General features: G+C 46.6%; 2 protein-coding genes across 3 annotated transcripts; one reads left to right on the top strand and one right to left on the bottom strand.

Annotated features, from left to right (window-relative positions):
* Positions 1-18: 18 nt before the first annotated feature.
* On the top strand, positions 19-17,780 carry Tsp (Thrombospondin). 2 transcript variants are annotated; one of them, XM_076789613.1, is made up of 15 exons: positions 19-454; positions 1,057-1,230; positions 1,569-1,801; positions 6,336-6,834; positions 6,934-7,019; positions 7,102-7,165; positions 7,503-7,716; positions 10,370-10,498; positions 10,657-10,933; positions 11,009-11,161; positions 11,247-11,628; positions 12,654-13,007; positions 14,916-15,143; positions 15,235-15,744; positions 16,124-17,780. In XM_076789613.1, exons 1-15 carry the CDS (start codon positions 376-378, stop codon positions 16,249-16,251), a joined length of 3,510 nt encoding a protein of 1,169 aa, XP_076645728.1. In that variant the 5' UTR covers positions 19-375; the 3' UTR covers positions 16,252-17,780. The 2 variants fall into 2 exon arrangements, with proteins under 2 accessions (XP_076645728.1, XP_076645729.1); XM_076789614.1 differs by lacking the exon at positions 10,370-10,498 and having other exon boundaries at positions 20-454.
* On the bottom strand, positions 17,249-23,739 carry LOC143355103 (C-Maf-inducing protein). Its single transcript, XM_076789615.1, has 8 exons — positions 21,940-23,739; positions 21,005-21,190; positions 20,338-20,918; positions 20,146-20,241; positions 19,815-20,067; positions 19,473-19,730; positions 19,097-19,397; positions 17,249-18,966 (listed from the first exon to the last, which is right to left on the bottom strand). The coding sequence occupies exons 1-8, from the start codon at positions 23,425-23,427 to the stop codon at positions 18,842-18,844; spliced, it is 3,288 nt and encodes a 1,095-aa protein (XP_076645730.1). The 5' UTR covers positions 23,428-23,739; the 3' UTR covers positions 17,249-18,841.
* Between the last annotated feature and the right edge of the window lie 991 nt (positions 23,740-24,730).

The following is a 24,730-nucleotide window of genomic DNA, read 5'->3' as shown; positions in this document are numbered from 1 at the left end:
ATGGATCGTTTAGTCATCGCGGAGGATCGTAGTCGCGCAAATTCGTTTGATCGTCTCGTAGGTGCGCGAACGACGCGGACAACACGGACCGCGTTCGTACTTAGTTACGGCTCTACTCCGACACTCCCGTGGGTGACGTATAAAGTCGCTCGTAGGCTTTTCCTCGTCTCAGTCGACGAACGCCAACGTCCTGCGATCTATTTATTCGCTGGACATCTCGAGGCATGCGTTGCGTCGGATCGGTCCGAACGAAAAGTGAATCCGTGAATCGTGAATACTCCGCTCTAGACGGCTTCTCCCGTTCGGAGTAATCGAATCGGCGAATTCTGCGACGACCGAAAGACCGAGGTAATCGATTTTCGGAGGTGATAGAAAATGCGGATTCTTCGGGCGTTGATCGTCGCGGTGATTCTGATCGTTTGTCGCGTCGATGCCAGCCTGATACCCGACAAAGGTAAGGAATACGTAGCGAGTAGAATGAAAATCCGAGCGTGGTCGGTCAACGACAAACCCTAAAAAGGAGATACTCGATCGGCAGAATGCCGAACGACTCGCGAAAAATAAGCGCGCTAGATTCGGCGTTGAGGAGCTTCGAAGATTTGCACCGTCTCGGCGACGTTGCGTGTTCGTCGTCTTCTATTACCGTAGAATTTCCCGAGCGTGTATCGCGGTTCGAGGCAAAGGGAAACGCCTAGTGCTTCCATAGCCGTACCGCATTCCCATAACACACTCGTGGGATAGGAAAACCAGTCGCCGTAAATGTTGACAAGAAACCCGGTAACGGCGAATCGTCTCTCCGTCTCTCGTTCCGCTCTAATCCGCGTTCGTTACTTTCGCGTTCGTCGACTCTGTCAATTCTGCAAACGACCGTGCGACGCTTTCGGGAAAAGCACCTATTTCCCTTTTCGCTCGTTTTCCGATAAGCACTCCTCGGGGATGCCGCGAGATCGTAATTATTTTCTACGGAGAAAACGGTAAGGAGAATTGACAATGGACTGGCAATTTTCGGGACACGCGGAACAGCTCGGGAAATTGATTGGAAATACATTTGCCCAGGTTTGACGACGAATCTCCGAGAAGTATGGGACGACGACCAGTTCGCGATCGCCTTATCCAACGTGAAATCGAAGAAAAAGTCATCGGAGGCAATGGTCGAGACGCTTCTCGCAGTGAAGCACGGCGCGTCCAGAAAGAAGACGATGCTGATGATCGACAGGCGGGCTAAACGAGGTAAAACGGTAACGTTTTAGCCATTTCACGGTATAATTCGCGAGAGATAGATATATATGGAGGGAGAGAGGGAGATAGAAAGAGACTCGTTCAAGGTGACGCGGCACGCGTATGCTCTTCCGGAAACGTGATTCGACGAAACGCATACATTAGCCAAGATTAATGGCACGACAACTTCTGCCTTTTATCGCGCGGAATCTTTTGGCCGATGAGCAACAAGTCCGGTTTCTGTTGAGTAATCGATAAAAGACGAGCGAGCTCGATCGTAGCGATTCGTTTCAACCGAGAAAATGGAAGAATGTAATGGAAAACCATGGGGGAACGAACGTTGGTTTCAGTGATCCTCGAGAGCCTCGACGAAGGTGGGCATCGAACCGCGCAGCACATCCACGCGAGCAATTTGCGCGACGACGCGCCCACCAAGAACGTGATCGTGACGGTACATCGAAACGAACCAGATGCACGGGTCGACGTATACGTCGATTGCGTCTATCAAGGCACGATACCGTTCGAGAAACGTTCGAGGGAGCCGACGAGGGCGGACGACGAGAACGGTCAGCCGATAGAGGCGGTGAGCAATTACAAACAGGGAAGATTTCACGGTTTTGTCTGTTGAGGCTTTCGGGTGTAAACCGTGTCCTAAAGGAAGCCCAACGTTTCGCAAACATTGCAGCTAGCTTCATCAGGGAGTCAGTATCAGTGTGTCTTCTGACCCCCTGATGAAGCTAGCTGCAATGTTTGCGAAACGTTGGGCTTCCTTTAGGACACGGCTTACACCCGAAAGCCTCAACAGACAAAACTGTATGATGCCGGGCCGTGAAAGTCTCAAATCTCTGATTAGGGAAGATTTTGGTCGAAAATGTCTGCTTTCGATTTTGATCGAGTGCCGTCTATTAGGAAACGGGACTGACTCCGTTTCACGATCGACACCGTTTCGCCGAGCTCGATTCCGTAATCTTTTCGGTGATTTCGATTTCGAACTGCTTTTGTCACCGAATATGGCGAAACAAGCAGAGTTGGTTGGTCGAAACGATCTCGAGCGGTCCTGCTGTCTGGACCTTTCGCGCGGAAACACCAACGTAATTTTTCGTTTGCTCCGTCTCTCCGATCTGCGAGAGCGTTACACGGTCGTTATGGAGCAACGATGACGTTAGAGATCGTAGGATGATGTCTTTCCAAATATGGTTGCTCGGATCAAGGTTCTTTGCTTTATTACGCGCGGCTGCCAACTCGCGTAACGCGTTTAAAAGCGTCGAATCGGTTTCGATTCGCTCGGAATTCATCCTTATTGAATATTCACGCCGCGGTGCGACGCGACGGCCCACTTTCTTGCTGATCCGATCGAGATGCGCGTCAAAATCCTCAAGGATCAACGGCTACCGGCGGCTACGCGATCTTTGTCGGTCTTTGCGAAACGGAGTCATTCCGCGAGAACAGAGAATCCTTTTTCTATCGTTGTCGGAAATCGATCTAATCGAGAATCGCAAAGAAAAATAAAAAACACTCGGACAGGTCGATTTCATAGGAGACATTCGATCGTGGATAGCTAAGATACAGTGACTCAAACAATTGATCAAATGTTTAATTTTGTTTCAATTTCATATTTAATTGAACACATGTTACTAAGATGTGTAACAAAATATTTTATTATAATACGTACATAGTTTTCGTAGTTCGTATAATACAGAATCAACTTAAATATGTTACACTTTTTAAACAAAATTAAATGAAATTAACAAATTATGTAATGATCAAATTTTTGAGTTTGAAAAAATGAAATATTAGTACTTCGTATACCCTTCTTTCGCTTTCAGTACGGCTTCTCTATGCGTCTAGGCATACTATCTACTAAACTTTTACACTGTTCAGCCTTAATATTTTCCCAAGCGGTTTTAACTTCTGACCATAATTCAATAATACTTCTTGAATTGTGATCGAAGTTGGCAACTGTTCTTTTTAGTAAACCCCATAGGTGTTCTATTGGGTTCAGATCGGGAGACTGTGGGGGCCAGTCTAAAACAGTAAAACCATGAGCTGTTAACCATTCTTTGGTAATATTTGCCTTGTGTTTAGGGTCGTTATCGTGCTGAAAAATGACTTCTTCTGCGTTCTTATTCCATTTTGCGAAACTTCCAATTAAACTTTTCTGCAGGATGGATGTGTATGATGTTGCAGTCATTCGACCTTCAATTTTTTCAACGCATCCGATGCCCTCACTGGTCATACAACCCCAAACCATGATATGGCCTCCTCCAAATTTCAGTGTTGGATGAACGTGATGCGACCGTACTTATTCTTTATTTCCTCGCCATGTCCATTCGCGTCCATCGCACCCAAAACGATTAATTTTCGACTCGTCTGACCATATTACTCGTGCCCAATCGAGATCTGTATAATTTTTATATCTCTCGGCAAACTGCAGTCGAAGCTTCTTGTGTCGCTTTGTAAGAAGAGGTTTCTTTATTTCTGCACGTCCTCTTAAATTCACTTCTCGCAGTGCATTACGCACTGTTTCAGCGCTTACGTTAATATTATGGTGTCTGACTAAATTTTTTTGCATCTGTACAGCATTATCAACGCTACCATTACGGATTGATCGTATGATTAATCGCTTTGTGGTAGTGGATAACTTTGATTTTCGTCCTGCTTTATTTTTTAGTATGTTTTCTTTTGAAGTTTTACGTACTGAAGACACAGTACCAACAGAGCACAGTACCTTCTTAGAAATCTCGCGATGAGAAAGCCCAGATATTAATAGTTTTTTAATTTCTGATATTTTACTTGCTTGTATTGGTCTCATTATGAAATATGACTAAAAATATTTTTTGTATTAATTATTTCATCACAAACGTATTCTCGAATGTTTAAATATAACGTTATGAGTCACCAGTAATTATATTTGTGCTAAGGAATGCCAAAAATATAAGAATTTTTCACAATTGAACTTAACACAAATAATTGATCAAATAATGCACAGAATATACAAATTCATAATACATGTCCGCTTTGTACGATTACAGGGCTTAAAATGTCGTGAAGTACCGACGCAATGTTTACATTTTTCGTACATATACAGGGTGGCCCACATAACTCTGAACAGCTCAATATCTCGAAAACTATGCCATCGATTTTAAAGTTGTTAGTCTTAAATTGCATGGAACTGAAGGGCCTTTCTGACTACATAAACGTGAAGTGACCTCCCTTCCCTTTTAACGGGGGAGGGGAGGTACCTCTGTAATTTTAAATGGAATCCCCTATAAAATGTTACATATTTAGATTCTACCGGAAAAAAAAGTCAATTTTGTCCGAAACATTTTTTTGTCAGATACTTCCATGATGAGATATAACAGTTTGAAGTTTCGAGTTGTAGGTACTTGAAGCGCTCGGAAATAGCGTTATGGAATCATACGCGCTTGAGTCCTTTGCTTATTCATGAAGAAACACAAACAATAATATTTACAATTCTTGAGTTTGACTCACTTATCTATGAAAACGTTTTCAGTTTAGAGCTGTTATTCAAGCAGTAACATTGTGATTATGGCTACTTTTGACACAGAAGTGAATATGTTATTAACGTTAGGTGTTTTTTGAACGTTATGGGATCAAAAAATGTCATGGAACATTTCATAATTTAGAAAAGCGGCTTCGCGAGCACGGTGAATTGTGTAAAAAGACTCGCAATAAACCTAAAGCTGTCACTAATGAAAATAATAGTGCCAGTATTCTTGCTGCAATTACATTAAATCCTCATATTAGTAAACGTACACTTGCACAAACATCACATATTAGTCGTTCATCAATTCAACGAATTTTGAAACGGCAAAAGTATCATCCATATCACATGGTTTTATCACAAGAGCTTTCGATAGCAGATTACGATCACCGCGTAAGATTTTGTGAGTGGCTGCAGGGTGTTGTCGAAAATGACTTTTTGTGCAAAATACTTTTTTCCGATGAGGCCACTTTTATGAATTCAGGGCATGTAAATAGACATAATCTGCATTATTGGGCCGTGGAAAACCCAAATTGGATGCGATGTGTTCCCTTTCAACATCGATGGTCTTTAAATGTTTGGCGTGGCCTAATAGGAGATTTTGTGATTGGACCTTATTTTTTTCAAGAAACTGTAACATCTGCAAGTTATTGATTTCTTAAAAAATCATTTGCCTGCGCTTTTGGAAGATGTGCCACTGCACGTTAGAAGAGAAATGTGGTTCCAACAAGACGGCGCTCCTCCACATTTTGCAATCATCACCAGGCAATTTTTGAACGAAAAATTTGGGAACAAATGGATAAGTCGTGGGGGACCTCGTCAATGGCCTCCTCGATCCCCCGATCTAACACCATTAGATTTTTTCTTATGGGGATATGTAAAGGACAAAGTTATGTTTGAACCACCGACGACAAAAGAGGATATGAAACAAAGAATACGTGACGCTTGCGCTTCAGTGACTCCCGAAATGTTAAAAAATGTTAGAACAACTTTGATGTTTCGAGTAAATAAATGTTTACAAGCCCGTGGTGGACATTTTGAACATTTAATTTAAAGTACATTTTATGTCTTCACGAATAAGCAAAGGACTCAAGCGCGTATAATTCCATAACGCTATTTCCGAGCGGTTCAAGTACCTACAACTCCAAACTTCAAACTGTTATATCTCATCATGGAAGTATCTGACAAAAAAATGTTTCCGACAAAGTTGACTCGTTTTTTCCGGTAGAATCTAAATATGTAACATTTTATAGGGGATTCCATTTAAAATTATAAAGGTACCTCCCCTCCCCCGTTAAAAGGGAAGGGAGGCCACTTCACGTTTATGTAGTCAGAAAGGCCCTTCAGTTCCATGCAATTTAAGACTAAGAACTTTAAAATCGATGGCATAGTTTTCGAGATATTGAGCTGTTCAGAGTTATGTGGGCCACCCTGTATATCAACGGTCTTAAGCAAGATTCTGAGAAAGGTGTACTGTGACTTGTTTTCGTTTTGTTCGAACATTTGTTCAATTGTTTGAGTCACTGTATATGATGAAAGTTTGCTCACCCAGGCCAGGGGTGGGCGGCAAATTGAATGTTCGTCAATGGTTCCGAGTGGTCGGGTTTTTTAGTTCAGGGAAAGAAGAAGCCAAGCGAAAGTGTATCGATCGTCGTACGTCGACGACGCGTTCAAGGAGGAAAACTGTCCGGAGCATTCGGCCGAGAGGAACGCGGCCACGGTACTCTCGAAGGAAGAGGAATCGTCCAATTGGTTCTCGCATTCCGACAACTCGGATGGAACCGACGATTTCGATCGGTTAAACGACGCCGAGCGATTCGCGCGGTCGCGGTCGCGGACTCATTCGCGATTACAATCGCAATCGCAATCGCAATCGGAGTCGGAGCATGGCCATTCCTCCGCTCGATCGGGTCGATCGAATCGGCCCGCGAAACGCACTTCCGAGGACGGCCACGATAAATATAGTTCGTTGGGCGACATCGAGATCGATCGAGAATGGGAGAAACTCAACGAAGACGAGGAAGAAACGGATCCGTATGGTCGATCGATCTCGAATTACAAGAGAACGCCGAGGAGAGGAGACATAACGATCCAGAGCTTGGACGAGAAAGGTAACCGAAAGTCTTATGGTTTCCCTCGTTCATTCTTTTCGGCCCGAACTGGAGCGTGGGCGTTTCAACTATCTAAACCTAAACGATCCAACTTTGCAGCTTGCCTCACCGATAGTCAGATAGCCAAGACTCTGAACGAGCTGATCGAAGTTACCAAAAGGATTTGGAGGGAAATCGAATTGAACGTGAGTACGAGTATGCTCTTTGTCGCGGCCAAGGGTTATTCTTTCGTTCTGCGAGACTAACGTCGAGTTTTCCCGTTTGCAGAGAATGGAGACGCAGCATCTTCGACGTCTAATCGAAAATTGCGCAGGCTGCCGCGAACGTCCCGGTGAGTGAAGTTCCGCTGTATCGAAAGATTATTAATTGCCAACGGAGAGAGACCCTCTTTGCTCTTCTCTCCGAACGTTTTCGCTTTTCTCCTACAAAGTAACGATATACATAGTATACTTGTACCTACCATACGTACGTTTATTAACTGGATACGTCGATGTACATACAATTACTCGTGTAGTACGACGACAACGATGTAGAAAACCGGCGCGATACGTTGCGCCTGCAATAAATACACGCACACACATGTACCTTGCTGGAAAAGAATGCAATAAATCGGGCTAGCTCGGATAAGCGAATAATCCTGATCAACCCTGATCCTCTCGATTCCACAGTTACGACCACGACGCCTGCACCGTCTACTTGCGATTACAAGTCGCCCTGCTTCCCGGGCGCCGACTGCCGCGACACGCCGCACGGGCCCAGGTGCGGCCCGTGCCCGCCCGGCTACACCGGCGACGGATATCGATGCGCGAAGATGGCCAACCCCTGCGCGAGCAATCCGTGCTTCCGCGGGGTTCGTTGTTATGACCGTGTCGACGGTTACAGGTACCGGTTACTCTACCTCTTCCTTCGATCGGTTCTCGTTATCGTACCCATTCGCTCGCATCGTTTCGCTTTTGGCGCGTCGCGCTTCGCCGCGCCGCACAGTGGGCAATTTGGACGAAATCGGATTCAAAATCAAAGAACTTTCGATAGAAATGAGGTAGAGCGATGAAATTTTTTTTAAATTAAAGCTGAAGCTATGTAGAATATGGGAAAAATAGAGAGATTATTACCATCCAATCGTTTCAACGAAAAAATGACTTCATTAGATTTTGTCACAAAAATCTATTTTTTGCAAAATCCTGAGGTCGTAGACAAATTTTGAGACCAGATTTGAAATCAGCGTGAAAAAATCTATGGGAAATGATGTATAGTATGTTAAAAAAAAATTTTTTCCGCGCGTGGTATTGGAAAAACTAAAGTTTTCTTGAATTTGTGCGCGTTTAACGAATTTTCTCGAGGTTAAAAAACGTTCGTACCACAATCTCCCTATTTTTCCTATATTCTACAAAGTTTCAGCTTTCACTTTAAAAAAATTTTATCGCTCTACCTCATTCCTATCGAAAGTTCTTTGATTTTGAATCCGATTTCGTCCAAATTGCCCACTGTGCGCCTCACAGTGGTGCCAAGGCGGCAAAAAATCTATTTTATAAGTTTTCGATTTTTATAAAAAAAATTATTTTTGTATAGCCTAATAGTGCGTGCATGATGTGCCAAAGTTAGATTTTTGAAAAAAAATTTTTTACGGAGATATACGTATGGTAAATAACCATTTCCTCGCTCCTGGGAATTCATCAGTTTTCAGTGCGATAGTTATGTAATTACTCCGTCTATAATTGAATACTTAGGAGTCTACAAATCATATGGGTTATTGCAAATGGTTTCAACTATTAACTGGCAAAAAAATTTTCCAAAAAAAGTTGTTTAACATTAAGTAATATGGTCTAACCTGAAGCCCCTTTGCGTTACGCTCATTTTTTATTTATGGAGGAATACAAAAAATCCTTTGAATAGCTTCGATCTGGAACTAATTGTTTGGCAAGTTATAATGTTGATCTAGCTTTGTGCAACATTTCATGAGATACTTCGAGATGCTTCCGCCGCAATTTAAGTTTAAATATCAACTTTCGGAATTTGCAAGAATTAATCGCGCGGATGTCACGATTATTTGATGTTTCAGGTGAAATTTTTTAGGGATATATCATTTATGATGAAGGAAAAAGTTAAATAGTTAGTTAGAATCAATTGTTTAAATAATTTCTTTATGTGGACTAACCTGAAGTTCCTTTGCGTTACGCTCATTTTTTGTTTATGGAGGAATACAAAAAATCCTTCGAATAGCTTCGATCTGGAACTAATCGTTTTGGCAAGTTATAATGTTGATCTAGCTTTGTGCAACATTTCATGAGATACTTCGAGATGCTTCCGCCGCAATTCAAGTTTTAATATCAACTTTCGGAATTTGCAAGAATTAATCGCGCGGAAGTCACGATTATTTGATGTTTCAGGTGAAATTTTTAAGGGATACATATCAGATGATAAAGAAAAATGTGACATTCATACATATAAAAAAATATTTAATAACAGTTTTTGATGTTAAATAAACAAAGTTTTCGTTCACTGGACCACTGTCGGAAAAATGCAACAGGTATTTTTTGGTAGTGCTCCAATGAACGCTATAAAAATAATTTATGCAAGATAAAAAAAAGTTGTTATTAAATATTATTTTATACATAAAAAATTAATAAATCATATGCACTTCACATTTTTCTTTATTATTTAGAGATATTCCTAAAAAATTTCACCTGGAACATCAAATAATCGTAACTTCCGCACGATTCACTCTTGGAAATTCTGAAAGTTGATATCTAAACTTAAATTGCGGCGAAAGGTTCTCGAAGGATCTCATGATTTTTTGCACAAGGTTAGATCAATATTACACCTTGCCAAAACGATTAGTTCCAGACCAAAATCTATTAAACTATTTGTTGTATGCTTCCATAAATAAAAAATGGGCAGAAAACAGAGATTTTCGATTAGCCCGTATTACTTAATGTTAACAACTTTTGACAAACATTTTATTGCCAAATAAGCGTTGTACCTGTGGCAATCTCTCCACAAATTTTCAAACAAATTCGTTGGATAGTTTCGTTTTTACAGATTTTTTGCCGCTTTTTGGCCATTTGGCGCCACTGTGCGCCGGTGTCAGCTTAGCGGTCGACTATCCTTTTGCTCGCAATTCTTCTGAGGAAAACATTTTCCGAAAAATCGATGCTCCGTACCCTGTGTAACGACCGTGTGTAGCGATTTCGCAGGGACCAGTAACTTGGCCAAGCTAAGCGGACACTGCCGCGCTTTGGGACCACGCGATAGCCGATGCGGAAGCAAATCGGCTTGCTTCTTTCCATTTCACGCGCGTGTCACCGGTAACATCGCATGCACGGTGCGCTTGCAATTGCAATCATTCGGTGAACCATTCGTGGTACATGGTTTTCGATATGAAGCGCTTAACCAGCAGGGCCCGTGCGCGATGGTCTATGGCGCGGCCATATATCCTCGGATGGGTTACGGACGCGTAACACACGATGGGAAAACGTTAACCCGGCTAGCAACATTTGCGGGCACGCTGTACATAGATTGTGTACGAATTTTTCAGCTGCGGTATGTGTCCGGTCGGGCACATCGGCGACGGGATACGCTGCGAGCGGCGCAGAAACGGCTGCGAGAGCCGGCCATGCTACCCGGAAGTGGAGTGCGAGTTGATCGTTCATCCCCCGTATTACAGGTCGCGCGATCATTCGCCATTCGCATCTGCGTTGCACATCTCCGTTGAATTTCAGTCTCGTTTCATTCGCTTCGATCGTTGACCGTGCGCGATTTCGGCTAGACAAACGAAACGGATCGATCCCCGTTGAAGTAAACCCAACACCGTCACGGTTTTAGATGCGGCGCTTGCCCGAACGGCTACGTCGGCAACGGTACGTCCTGCGTCACGTTGAACGAGTGCGAGCTGGCCCAACCTTGTCATCCCGGCGTCCGATGCGTTAATCTGCATTCTGGGTACAGATGCGAACCCTGTCCGCGCGGGTACACGGGTACCATCGTCGAGGGAGTCGGTCTGGAGTTTGCCAGGACGCACAAGCAGATCTGCCACGACGTGAACGAGTGCCTTATCGACAACGGTGGTTGCGATCCGCACATGGAGTGTATCAACACGGAGGTAAGCTCCGAGTTTCCGGGTGTCAGAGTTTTGGTCGGATCTCGGGAGACTCGATCGTGTTTCGAATCGTTTCAGGGTTCGTTCAGATGCGGTTCTTGCAAGCCCGGTTACGAGGGAAACCAGACGATCGGGTGCCATCGCAGAGGCTACGTCTGCGCGGACTCGACCACGATCTGCGACGAGAACGCAGAGTGCGTGTGCATCGACACCGATCGCTACACCTGCAGGGTAAACTTACTATTCGCGACTCGCGACCTCGCACTCGTTCGAAACACCGAAATGATAAGATGCTCCCGTCGTTCGGATTTCGCAGTGTCACGTCGGATGGGCGGGCAACGGGCTGATCTGCGGTCTGGACAGGGACAGCGACGGGATCCCTGATGGGAACCTACGGTGTAACGATCGTGAATGCCGCGCGGACAATTGCCCGTTGATACCGAACAGCGGCCAGGAGGACGCCGACGGGGATGGGATGGGCGACGCCTGCGATCCGGACGCCGACAACGATGGCGTGCTGAATCCTTCGGACAATTGCCCGTTGCATTCGAACCCGGAACAGGAGGACACGGATCGCGACGGACCGGACTCGGTCGGAGACGTGTGCGACAATTGCCCGTTCGTCAGAAACCCGAAGCAGGAAGACACGGACAACGACGGAGTCGGCGACGCTTGCGATAACGACATCGACAACGACGGTACGGTAAACCCTCTCCTACAACGCCTGTTTCCGTATAACGCGGAGCAAAAAGTGCGGCGCACAGTGGGCAATTTGGACAAAATCTGATTCAAAATCAAGGAACTTTCGATAGGAATCAGGTAGAGCGATGACATTTTTTTTAAATTAAAGCTGAAACTATGTAGAATATGGGGAAATAGAGAGATTATTACCATCCAATCGTTTCAACGAAAAAATGACTTCATTAGTTTTTGTCACAAAAATCTATTTTTTGCAAAATCCTGAGGTCGTAGACAAATTTTGAGATCAGATTTGAAATCAGCGTGAAAAAATCTATGGGAAATGATGTATAGCATGTTAAAAAAAATTTTTTTCCGCGCGTGGTATTGGAAAAACTAAAATTTTCTTGAATTTATGCGCGTTTAACGAATTTTCTCGAGGCTAAAAAACGTTCGTACCACAATCTCTCTATTTTTCGCATATTCTACAAAGTTGCAGCTTTCATTTAAAAAAATTTCATCGCTCTACCTGATTCCTATCGAAAGTTCCTTGATTTTGAATCAGACGTTGTCCAAATTGCCCCTGTGCGGCGGACCTCCTACACCCCGTGGCAGAATGTTTCCGATCGGAGGCATTGAAACGGATTTTAGAGAAAACATTCACAATTTAGAAGTATAAAATATTACTTTACGGGGTTAAAACTGATGGGAAATGAAAAGGGGCTTATTAACGAATGAAAAACAACAAAATAACATAAGCTTACATTTATTATGGCAAAGGAACGAAGAAATAAACAAATTGTTACTCGGAAAAAAGTTTCCGATTAATACAACTGTATCGGATCGGAAACATTCTGCCACGGGGTGTACAACGAGCTACGTACCCTTAAAACGCGGTACGAATTAATCTGATCTCTACTTATTCCGAGTTTCTTGTAACGTTGCCTTGACCTTACTGCGAGATACGTAGCCCTCGAGAGGGGATCTCCCGCTCAAAGTTACCACGGCGAAGCGGCGATTGAAATTCGCAACGACGTCTTTTCAGGCCTGCCGAACAACCGTGACAACTGTCCGAGACGGAAAAACAAGGATCAAATCGATTCGGATCAAGACAGGGTCGGCGACGCCTGCGACAATTGTCCATTCGATCCTAACCCGGATCAGTTGGATCAGGATGGTGACGGAGTAGGAGACGTTTGCGACAACGACAACGACAGGGACAGGGACGGTGTTCAAGACGACAGAGACAACTGTCCCGACGTGGCGAACGCCGGGCAAAACGACAACGACGGAGACGGCATTGGGAACGAGTGCGACGACGACATGGACAACGACGGAGTGCCCAACCATCGGGACAATTGTCCTTACGTGCACAATCCGGATCAACGTCACAGCCGTCGTAAGTTGGGGAAGAAGACAGGCGAATATTATTTATATATATACAGGGTGGCCCACATAACTCTGAACAGCTCAATATCTCGAAAACTATGCCATCGATTTTAAAGTTCTTAGTCTTAAATTGCATGGTACTGAAGGGCCTTTCTGACTACATAAACGTGAAGTGGCCTCCTTTCCCTTTTAACGGGGAGGGGAGGTACCTTTATAATTTTAAATGGAACCCCCTATAAAATGTTACACATTTAGATTCTACAGGAAAAAAGAAGTCAATTTTGTCCGAAACATTTTTTTGTCAGATACTTCCATGATGAGATATAACAGTTTGAAGTTTCGAGTTGTAGGTACTTGAAGCGCTCGGAAATAGCGTTATGGAATTATACGCGCTTGAGTCCTTTGCTTATTCGTGAAGAAATAAAATGTACTTTAAATTAAATGTTCAAAATGTCCACCACGGGCTTGTAAACATTTATTTACTCGAAACATCAAAGTTGTTCTAACATTTTTTAACATTTCGGGAGTCACTGAAGCGCAAGCGTCACGTATTCTTTGTTTCATATCCTCTTTTGTCGTCGGTGGTTCAAACATAACTTTGTCCTTTACATATCCCCATAAGAAAAAATCTAATGGTGTTAGATCGGGGGATCGAGGAGGCCATTGACGAGGTCCCCCGCGACTTATCCATTTGTTCCCAAATATTTCGTTCAAAAATTGCCTGGTGATGATTGCGAAATGTGGAGGAGCGCCGTCTTGTTGGAACCACATTTCTCTTCTAACGTGCAGTGGCACATCTTCCAAAAGCGCAGGCAAATGATTTTTTAAGAAATCACAATAACTTGCAGATGTTACAGTTTCTTGAAAAAAATAAGGTCCAATCACAAAATCTCCTATTAGGCCACACCAAACATTTAAAGACCATCGATGTTGAAAGGGAACACATCGCATCCAATTTGGGTTTTCCACGGCCCAATAATGCAGATTATGTCTATTTACATGCCCTGAATTCATAAAAGTGGCCTCATCGGAAAAAAGTATTTTGCACAAAAAGTCGTTTTCCACAACACCCTGCAGCCACTCACAAAATCTTACGCGGTGGTCGTAATCTGCTATCGAAAGCTCTTGTGATAAAACCATGTGATATGGATGATACTTTTGCCGTTTCAAAATTCGTTGAATTGATGAACGACTAATATGTGATGTTTGTGCAAGTGTACGTTGACTAATATGAGGATTTAATGTAATTGCAGCAAGAATACTGGCACTATTATTTTCATTAGTGACAGCTTTACTAAGCCGCTTTTCTAAATTATGAAATGTTGCATGATCCCATAACGTTCAAAAAACATCACTGCTGCACGCCGATAATTTTTTTGGCATTCACCTAACGTTAATAACATATTCACGTCTGTGTCAAAAGTAGCCATAATCACAATGTTACTGCTTGAATAACAGCTCTAAACTGAAAACGTTTTCATAGATAAGTGAGTCAAACTCAAGAATTGTAAATATTATTGTTTGTGTTTCTTCATGAATAAGCAAAGGACTCAAGCGCGTATAGTTCCATAACGCTATTTCCGAGCGCTTCAAGTACCTACAACTCGAAACTTCAAACTGTTATATCTCATCATGGAAGTATCTGACAAAAAAATGTTTCAGACAAAATTGACTTGTTTTTTCCGGTAGAATCTAAATATGTAACATTTTATAGGGGGTTCCATTTAAAATTACAAAGGTACCTCCCCTCCCCCGTTAAAGGGGAAGGGAGGCCACTTCACGTTGATGTAGTCAGAAAGGCCCTTCAGTTCCATGCAATTTAAGACTAAGAACTTTAAAATCGATGGGATAGTTTTCGAGATATTGAGCTGTTCAGAGTTAGGTGGGCCACCCTGTATATATATATAAATATTTTCAGACGAATACATCGGCGACGCCTGCTGGAACGACAACGACAACGACACCGTGATCAACATTCATGATAATTGTCCGAACAACAGCTTGATCTGGACCACGGACTTCCGGAAGTACGTGACGATCGCTCTGGACCCGTTCGGAACGGCGCAGGACGATCCAGTCTGGAGAATCAATCACGGCGGTGCCGAGATCCAGCAGCTGGTCAACAGCGATCCTGGGATCGCTATCGGTAATATTCTTAGACGCGGCAATTGATCTAAAGTCGAATTGGACGGCCGACGAACGATCGATAACAAGCGCGTACCCTGTTGTTTCTTCAGGACCCGACGTCTTTAGCGGCGTGGACTTCGAGGGCACGTTCTTCGTCGAAGACGACGCCGACGACGACTCGGTCGGGTTCGTGTTCTCTTATCAAGACAATCGTCGGTTCTACATCGTGGCATGGAAGAAGGGCCACCAGCCTTACTGGATGCCGACACCGTTCCGAGCGGTCGGGGACCCCGGAATTCAGCTGAAGCTGGTCAACTCGGACACCGGTCCCGGAGAACTCCTGAGGAACAGCCTCTGGCATAACGAGGATACCCCGAACCAAGTGAAAATACTCTGGAGAGACCCGAAAAAGATTGGCTGGAAAGAAAAGACTCCGTACAGATGGCAGCTTCTGCACAGACCGCGAATCGGATTGATTAGGTTCAGGTTGTACCAGGGCAAACAGCTGATGGCCGACTCCGGGAACGTGTACGACTCGACCCTGAAGGGTGGCCGGCTCGGCGTCTATTGCTTCTCCCAGGAAAAGATCACCTGGTCGAATCTCCTGTACACGTGTAAAGGTGAGAAAAGAAACCAGGATATTTATTTTCTTTTTCCATTGAACGTGTAGTTACATTTTCAATTGCATAGAGGTGCTAGCCGGTAGGTAAATTCAATCGATGTTAATTGACATTATTACGTTGATAGCTCCGATACGATACGATACGATACGATACGACGATACGATACGATACGATACGATACGACGATACGATACGACTGGAAGAAGTCGGTTTTCGGTTGAACAAATTGTCTACTGTTGCGTAGTCTTTTTCTTCTTTCTCTCTTTCGTTCGTTACATTCGCTATTTATTCTCTTTACTCTTGTCATCGACAACCGACGCGACGACAGACGATTCCTTGATGTTCTTTGAGGGTGACGTCGATTCGAACGTTTCAGAAACCGTGCCGCGGTCGGTGTGGAACGAGTTGCCTGCCAACTTGAAGAACGAGGTAGCCATAGAGCCGAGCAACGACGTTCAACAACTCCAGCAATCTCCGCGTCGCGCCGGCTACGACTTCTTCTGAACATCCATTCGATCGATCGAGATTCTGGACACCTTTAACTTTAACAGCCTATCGTAAAAACGTTTAAACCGACGCGACGACGACGGCACGGCATAACTCTAAAGAACGCCGGCCATTATTCCGCCGTTCTCTTATCGATCGACTTTACATTCCTAACAAGTTACGAGAAATTCCAGTTCGCTCGACGCTCGCGCTACTCGTTCTTCCGGTCCTGTTGCGAAACGCCAAGTACCATTAGGTCGTCTCTCGACTATCAACTGGGAAAACATTAATCGAATCGGCAGCTGGTGCTGCTACCGTGCAAAACATTGAAATGTCGCCGATCATCGAGCGAAACAGCTAGCAAACCATTGTCGGCGAATGGTCGGGTCAGGATACGATTAAGAAGCGGGTAAGAATTTCGGTGTATCGTAGCGGAGACGACCTAACGCGATAAACGCTCGCAACCCGTCACGGTTGAGTTTCCGTCCGACGGAAATTGATTGGAAGATAAATCTACGCTCGCTATTTGTACTTTGATAGTTACGGAAATTGCTTTCGATGCGAATTCGTTAGGTATCGAGACGAAGACGATTCAAATCGCTCGACTACGTACATAGTGAACGCATATAGCACCGACCATCGAGGGAGAGCCGACGCGACGCGCGATGGACCGAGGGCGGCGAGACGACCATTATCGATTCGCAATTACAAAGAAACCATGTCTAATTTCAACAGTAATATTATACGATACATACATACATATATTTGAAGTATGTACATCATTCTCGGAAAGGAAATAAACCGCCTAGGCGGTGAACCTATCAACTATACAACTGGCCATTTTGTTCGAGCCTGCGTAACGGAGAGTATCAGATTTATTTCGAGTTCCCACATTGCTCCCCTCGAAAAACGCTCTTTTTCGTCAACTGTAACTGGTACGTTTGTGTCCGAACAAGCAACGTTAATTTCAAAACGATGGGAACCTCCGAAGGAAACTGATAGACGCCGAGAACGATCGATCGATCGGTCGAGAGACTTTCGAATGATCGGTACAGGATACTCGAAAGGCGAAGATTAACCGCCGTCAAGCTACTCCGAATACAGAGTAAAATTCGTTTGATAGGACTCGCTTAAAACGAACTTTAAAGAGAAAACTCGTTATGAACGGGCGCAATAGTTCGTCCGGATTGCGCGCGTTTTGGCAGTGGTCAGAGCTCGAACTCTCAGGGAGTTGAGCGTTATTTGGAGGAAAAAGGTGAAGGCTCTCTCCGCGGAGAACCTTCTTCGACGAGTCTCGTTTCACTTTTCATTTTGCTCACGCCCGTCTAAACGAGCGGTCAACGAGAAGCTTCGATTGAAACGAGACGCACGGCAATCGAATCTTTTCGCGGAATTTGCCGTTCGAGGAAGTATGTATAATATAATACAATATAATATAATCTAATAATAATTAATACAATACAATATAATATAGTGTAATATACTATAATGTAATATAATATAATATAATATAGTATAATTTAGTATAATATATAATAATAATATAATATATTCGAGGAAGGATTGCTCCGAACATGTTGTCCGGTTTTCGCCGAACGGGCAATACGTTCATAGACTTCTAACCAATGATCATTTGATATTCGCGCGGTTCAATAGAATCTTTCGATTAGACGCGTGTCCCTGTTCCCTTAATAAAACTACGTTCGCTCTCGAGCGACGGTTTTTCAAAATACTCGACACGATCAACATCGGGAACGAAGCTGTTCGAGCGAACAGATCTACGTTGAACAACCGGACTGTCCAAAAAATGCGAAAAGGAACACCGAGGAACACAAGATCTGGTGAATCGAATTTTCGAACGTGAATACAGAAGACGCACAACCAAAAATTCAACTCTTCGACCGTCAAGCCGATCCTCCCAGCTTCCCCGAGATTGGAAAAGCTGTCTCGAACAGAAGGAAACTCGTATAAATCGGCATCTTCGATTACCGCGATCTTGATCGCGTTATCCTCGAACGTTCGCCGGATAAGTCGAGGTGTACTCGAGAAATCGGCAAAATGTTCTCGTTCGTGCTCGCGTGGACACCGATTGCTCGGGAGAACGCGACGGATTCGCTACTTGAACTCGAACGCATCCCAAAACGCGCCGTGGATCGTTTCGTCTAATAACAATATGTTTTTAGGCAGTACACGAGGCTTCCGAGAAGCCTTGTTCTCGCGTCGCTCTCTTCGTCGAACCGTGATCGCGCGTTCAGGATTTTATCGTGCTCCTGGACGCGCGCGCCTCCTCTCCTTTACAGACTCCGTCGATTTCGAACGCTGACGCGAAACACGGTTGCCGTATTCGCGAAGAGGCATTTACCGGTTACGAGGAAGAATCGCGATCGCTTATCGCAAAGATGCTTTTGTATACTCGTAAAGTAACGTACTTGAGGAATCCGCTCGGCGACCGTGCAATCGAACGGCTCGCTAAGTACTCTTCTAAAGTCTACTCGGCTCGAGGAGACTCGAGTTTCTTCTGTTGGTCGCAGTCGGCGCCGGTGACGGTGACGGTGTAGTCGTTGCTAGCACCGGAACTGTCCGGCTTCTCTCCGATCGAAACCTCTGGTCACCAGGCTTCCGTGTATCTGACGTCGAACTCTTGCAACGCCGGCAGACACTTCTTCAGCGACTCGAACGTTTCTATGGACAGCTTCGTGCTGTTCAGGTTCAGCTTCCGTAAGCTCGTCAACGCTGCGCACAGAAACGAGTAGTCGCGTTAACAAAACGCAAGGAGGCCAGTCCTAACTCCTTCGGGAATCCTTTACCTTTCAATGCTAACTGAATAAGCGCGATACACAGGAAAAAAAGAGAGAGAACTCACATGACAAAGTAGAGATCCCCTTGTCGGAAACGGGAGTCTCGCAGAGGTTCAGCACCTGTAGCTTTTGCAGGTGTTCGCTGATCATCTGCAAGCCCGCATCGCCGAATTGCGTCGACCACAGGTTCAGGTACCTGAGAGCCGGCAGCTTGATCAGCTGCTCGGCACAGGCGGACGTCACCGACGTGAAAGCCAAACTGAGGCACTCCAGGTTACCGAGAGCCCCTCCGCCCAGCAGAACGGCGACGTCGGCGTCCGTCGCGCGAACCGGCAGCGTCAGTTTCCTCGGACCGCCCTTTCGTTGCTGAACGAAAACCGTATAAACGAACAGTGCGTACATCGCGGGACATCGGGGACACAGTTTTGACAATTTACACACCAGCTCTTGTAAATTCCGTTGCCTCTGGCAGAGAGCAGCGTACCGATCTCTGCCGGACGCGGTCGACTCGAGGGCGTTCACTATTTGCAGCCGAGCCTCCTCGTTCGGCGGCAGATGCCACTCGAGCATCAGGCAGAGAGCCTTTTGCGCGGCCTCGCATCCTCTCGCCGCCAAAAGTATGCAATCGTCTCGCGCCTGTTTCATCAGCGACCCTATGAACCTCTTACGGCGGCAGCAACAGTCCAACAGAGTTGTTAGCTGATCGAAAATAAACATGACGGGTTTGAGCATCGACTCGGACACTGGCGGCCAACGCTCGCAGAATAATAATAAAATACGCACCATCTCGCCGAATAGTTCCCCCTGATCGGGACAAGCGGGACTCGAGGGAAAAGCGACGTGGATCCAGCCGGGCCTCGGTTCCCTGATCGGCAGAAGAAAACGATGCACGACGCATCTCGTATCTTTCGCCAAGCGTTTGATCACGCACAACAGAACCGACTGTTGAACCTCCTTCGTGGCCAAAGCTTCTTCCGGAAATGGTATCGGTTGCAGCAGGGCGCCCAAACCAGGTCGCCAGTCGGCATATTCCGAGCTAAAAAACGGACAGGTAACGGACAGGATCGACCGGATCTTTCGGAGAATGGTAGACAATCTAGATTCGGGTACTCACGCGACGTTCAAGACGAACAGATAGCAGTCGAGCGGAGGCAAAGGAGGAGGTGGGCTTTCATTGTTTTCCTGGTGGGAACGTCGAGCCGCGTCGAATCTGAAATGCAAAGCGTTCCATGTTGTGCAACGAGTCGTAAAAAAGCGAATTCGTCGACGAGCACGTTCCAACCAACGACGAGCGCGACGAACCAACCTGTGGAAAATCGCAGCAACGCAAACAGACACCAAATTCGGAAGCACTCTCGGATGTGGACAGCCGCTTCCAGATCCGTGCACGGACGCGATATAGTTTCTAATCGCTTTCTCGCCGTTCTCCGCCTCGTAGAGAGCAGCCACGAACGCCTGAAGGAGTTTCCTCATGTCCGGAGATTTGCCAAAGTCCACGGTGTGCTTGAGGCATCTGGTAATGGCCGGGCCGATCAACGAAACCAGGGAGGATCGCGGATGCAGTTGAACCAGCTTGATCAATACCCTCGCGAGGTTCGCCGGGAGGGCGGCTTTCTCGAGGAGTGGGCTCACCACGTAGAGGACGATCTCCGCCCGATGTTTCCGATCGGTTTCCTCGCGGGCGGGCATCGTCTCTCCTCGGTCGAATGGCTCCTCCGCGATCGTGTCCTCGAGCAGCTTGGCCGCTGCCTCGAGCGGGGCCACGGTCACCCTCTCGTCTTGCAGCGTCGTCCACAGAGCGAAATCCACCATCGATTTCAATTGTTTCGCCATCACTTCCTCTCGCGCGTTCAACAACGCCAGCTGCTGGTACTTGAAGATGCTCCACTGGAAAGAGGAACACGAGTCATAGGACGGAACACCGGAACGAAGCCCGCCACGGAAGAGCAAAACACGAACAATAAACGACTTACCTTCCACAATATCGAATGATACCATTGGTCCCTCGTGTAAGCGTTGTTCGCTTGGAGAAGAAGAGAACTGTCCGGCAGCACTATGCTCAGGCAGTTTTTGTAAGTGGGATCCCATCTGGCGACAGCGTATCTTCTTACGTCCGACATGCTACCGTACGGTATCGGATGCTGAAGAAATCCCGTGGGCTGCAAACCAAGCGTTTACCGATTTCGTTGTCGACCAACACAAGACCGAACAAAATCGTTTCGATGGTATGCATATACAGTAACGAGCACAACTGAGTCTACACTATTCGAAGCAACATAACTTTTTAAAAATTAGATCAAATGACTTGAATGTTATTGAGAAGTTAGAAGGATTAGTTTATTAGACGAGGTGTAAAAAATTTTGGAAAAAAGTTTGAATTGGTCGGAATCGCAAAAGAAATAGTAAAAGTTGGTTTTTTTTTAGCTTTTTTATCTGAACCTGTATTGAAAATTTAAAAAATGTGTTTGATGATTTGATGAGTGAAATGTGAAAATTTCACCGATATTGGTTAATTCGTTTACGAGTTACAAACGCTTAAAAGTGGAAAAATTGCCATTTTTCACGATTTTCGACTTGAAGTCGCACTTTTAATCGTTTATAACTCGTAAACGAATTAACCAATATCGGTGAAATTTTCAGCATGGATATAATTTATTCGAGCGAATCAAACACATTCTTTAAATGTTCAATACAGGCTCAGATAAAAAAGCTGAAAAAACCAACGTTTACTATTTCTTTTGCGATTCCGACCAATTCAAATATTTTAACTATTTCAACTAATACTAATTTTAAACTAATCCTTCCAACTTCTCGATAACATTCAAGTCATTTGATCTAATGTTAAAAAAGTTATGCTGTTTCAAATAGTGTGGACTCAGTTTTGCTCCTTACTGTATATGCCTCTTACCGACTTCGAGGAGATGCACGCGTCGTTCAGATAGAGATGATGCGTCTCCCATCTCCTCAAGAACTTGCTGGACAAGATCTTCCGAACCAGAGTCTTCGAATGGTTCAGAAAGCAGATCTGTATGTCGCCCTCCTCGATCGGTTTGAACCTGGGTCCGACGGGTCCCGAGCTGGGGCTGGAGCTCGAGGAGCCGCTGGTGGGCGAGCATCCCGCGCTACGACCTTCCAGGTTCGGGCAGGATCTGGCCGCCGGTAGACAGAACGAGCCGTCCAGTCCGTCGGGCGCCAGGCTGTCCAGTCGAGAGAACTCGCCAGCGTCGAAGGAGCCTCGTGGCTTGCCGGAGCTAGTGTCGCCGCTCGACTCGCGATTCCCGGGGGAGCAGAGCTGAGGCGAGCTGGTGCTGGTCATCTCCTGTCGCATAGGGCCGCCGTTCACGCATAGAAAGTTGTAATAAGGCGCCAGGGACGACGACAATCCGGTGGTTAGGGGGCCCGCGGGACTCAACGGCAACGAGGATCCCTCCTCCGTTTCCGTTTCGGTCTCGCGATGGTAGCCGTTCTCGGCCTCGGTCTCGGTCTCGGTGTCGGTCTCCGATTCGATACCCGCGGGGAACGCGTTCTGCAACGAGGACAAGTCGTTCTCGGAGGCTGCGGCGGTCGGTCTGCGATTCCTCGAAGTCTCCACCGGTGGCTCGGCGGAGTCGACACAGTCGATCAGAACGGAGGGCGACGAATTCGCGAAGAGGGTCGTCGCGGCGGTATCCACGGCGATGGTTTCGTAATCCTCTCGACGGTGCCTCGAGGAATCGGCCGACTCGGTCCCGATCGAATCGTTCCCCAGCAACGGCCACGGTGACGGTGACGGGGACGGGGACGGGGACGGGGACGGGGACGGGGACGGAGACGGGGAAAGGGACGGAGACGGGGACGCGGACGTCGACACAGAGGGGAATCGAGTTTCCTTGTTGCTCGAGTTCGAGGACTCGTTGGACCGCAGCCGGAGGAGGAACTTTCTGCATCGGTTGTTGCCCTTCGGTGATCTCTTCTTCGGTGAGACGCACAGGGAACGCGGGGGTGGGTTGCGATCATCGTTCTCCAGCAGCTTCTTACGATCGCTGGACTCGTCCGGCTTGCACGCGACCGGATCGCCTCCGGTTTGCACCGACGAATCCGATCCCGCAGCCGATCCGGTGCCCGAACCCGGGGACAGGGTTACCGGGTCCAGGTAGTCCGCTTTCACGTCGGGGAGCGTGTCGGTGCTGCTGCATTCCGAAATCGACGGCTCCTGGTCGATGAACGCGATCGACGAACTGGAACCTTCGCTGGTTGCCTCTGACAGCCTTCTGGTACCGTCTCTGGGTTTCGAGACGACGCACGACTTGCCGGTTGGTAAAATCCCGCCGATCGTCGAGCCGTTCGGCTTGCCAGAAGACAGGGGAGACGAGAGCACGCGGGAAGCCCGCGTGAACGGACTTTGAAAACAGAACATCGCTCCCGATCGGCCTATAGATACCTGCGATTCGCACGCCAACACCACCTCTGCTAGCTTCTCCCTTTCTCTTCCGTTTCGCGATTCTCGCTTCTCGCTTCTCGCTTCCCGTTTCCCGTTTTCCGTTTTCCGTTTCCCGTTTCCCGTTCCTCGACTTCCCTCGCTGCGGATTCCGTTTATCCTACTGACCTAGTTTCCGCCTCGCGTGTCTCCTGCTCGATATTCCCGAGTAAATTCGGACAAACGGGTCGCCGCGGCCAACCAACGAACAATCGTCGTCGTCGTCGTCGTCGTCTATTCGAATCGCTAGGCGACCGACTTCTCAGCCTTCTCGCCTCGTCGTTTCGCGGTTCGAGATTCTCGTTCGGCCTAGAAACGGTCGTTCACCATCTTCTCTCTGGCTGTTCGACCAACAACGGTGAGCAACGGTTGGCAATCGTTGGCAACGGCGACGTCGACAAGCGTTCGTGCTGGAACATTACGATGCTCTCGCCGCGGAAACGCGTCAAACCTGGTCGTTCGATTTTTTCTTGACTCGCTGCAACGGGTCACGACACATTTTGACACGAAATCGCACCGACCTCGGTCACCGTCGTCGCCGTCCCGCACCGTTCGTGCTCCGATCGTCGACGAGGTCGAGAGAGAGAGAGAGAGAAAGAGAGAGACGGTTCCCTTTCGACCGAAGGCAAAGGCTCTTCTCTTCTCTGTTCACGGTGTGTGGGTCACTTTTCCCCGTGGAACGCGCACCAAAAGTTCTCCCCTTTCTGCGTCAATCTCTGCGAGCAAGGGTCGAACGAGTCGCGTTCGTCGCGAGATCCTCGCGAGTCGATGAACGGCCGCGGCCGCGTCGAACGGAAACGGCGAACCAGAGACAGGGAAGGAGGGAGAGAGAGAGCGAGCAAGAGACGAAAAGAGCGACAGAGACAACCAGAAAGAGAGAGAGAGAGATACGGGTAAGGGACAAGGAGGGAACGAGAGAATGAGGAAGACGTGTTTCCGACACGTAAACGAGCAGGTGGGGACGCTAGGGTTGGGAAGAGAGGGCGTCGCGGCGCGAGGCGTCCCGCGATCGATCAATGACTACACTAGTTGCGAGTTTGCCTCCAATTATCGCGTTCTCGCCGCTCCTCCCTTTCTCTCTTGATCCGCTGCCCTTCGTTGTTTTCTACGCGATTCGCTCGGATCCTTTGCGAATCTCTCCTCGACACGCGACAATACCTGGACGCATCCGGATGCTTATCGATGCTTCTTCGCGCGTTCAATGAACGACGTCCGAAACGTATTTTCGTCGACGCAACCGATC

Source organism: Halictus rubicundus, chromosome 6 (genome assembly GCF_050948215.1).
Source record: "Halictus rubicundus isolate RS-2024b chromosome 6, iyHalRubi1_principal, whole genome shotgun sequence".
Taxonomy (NCBI): Eukaryota; Metazoa; Arthropoda; class Insecta; order Hymenoptera; family Halictidae; genus Halictus; species Halictus rubicundus.
The sequence above is the reverse complement of the archived record's forward strand: the minus strand, read 5'-3'. Positions and strand labels throughout refer to the sequence as shown.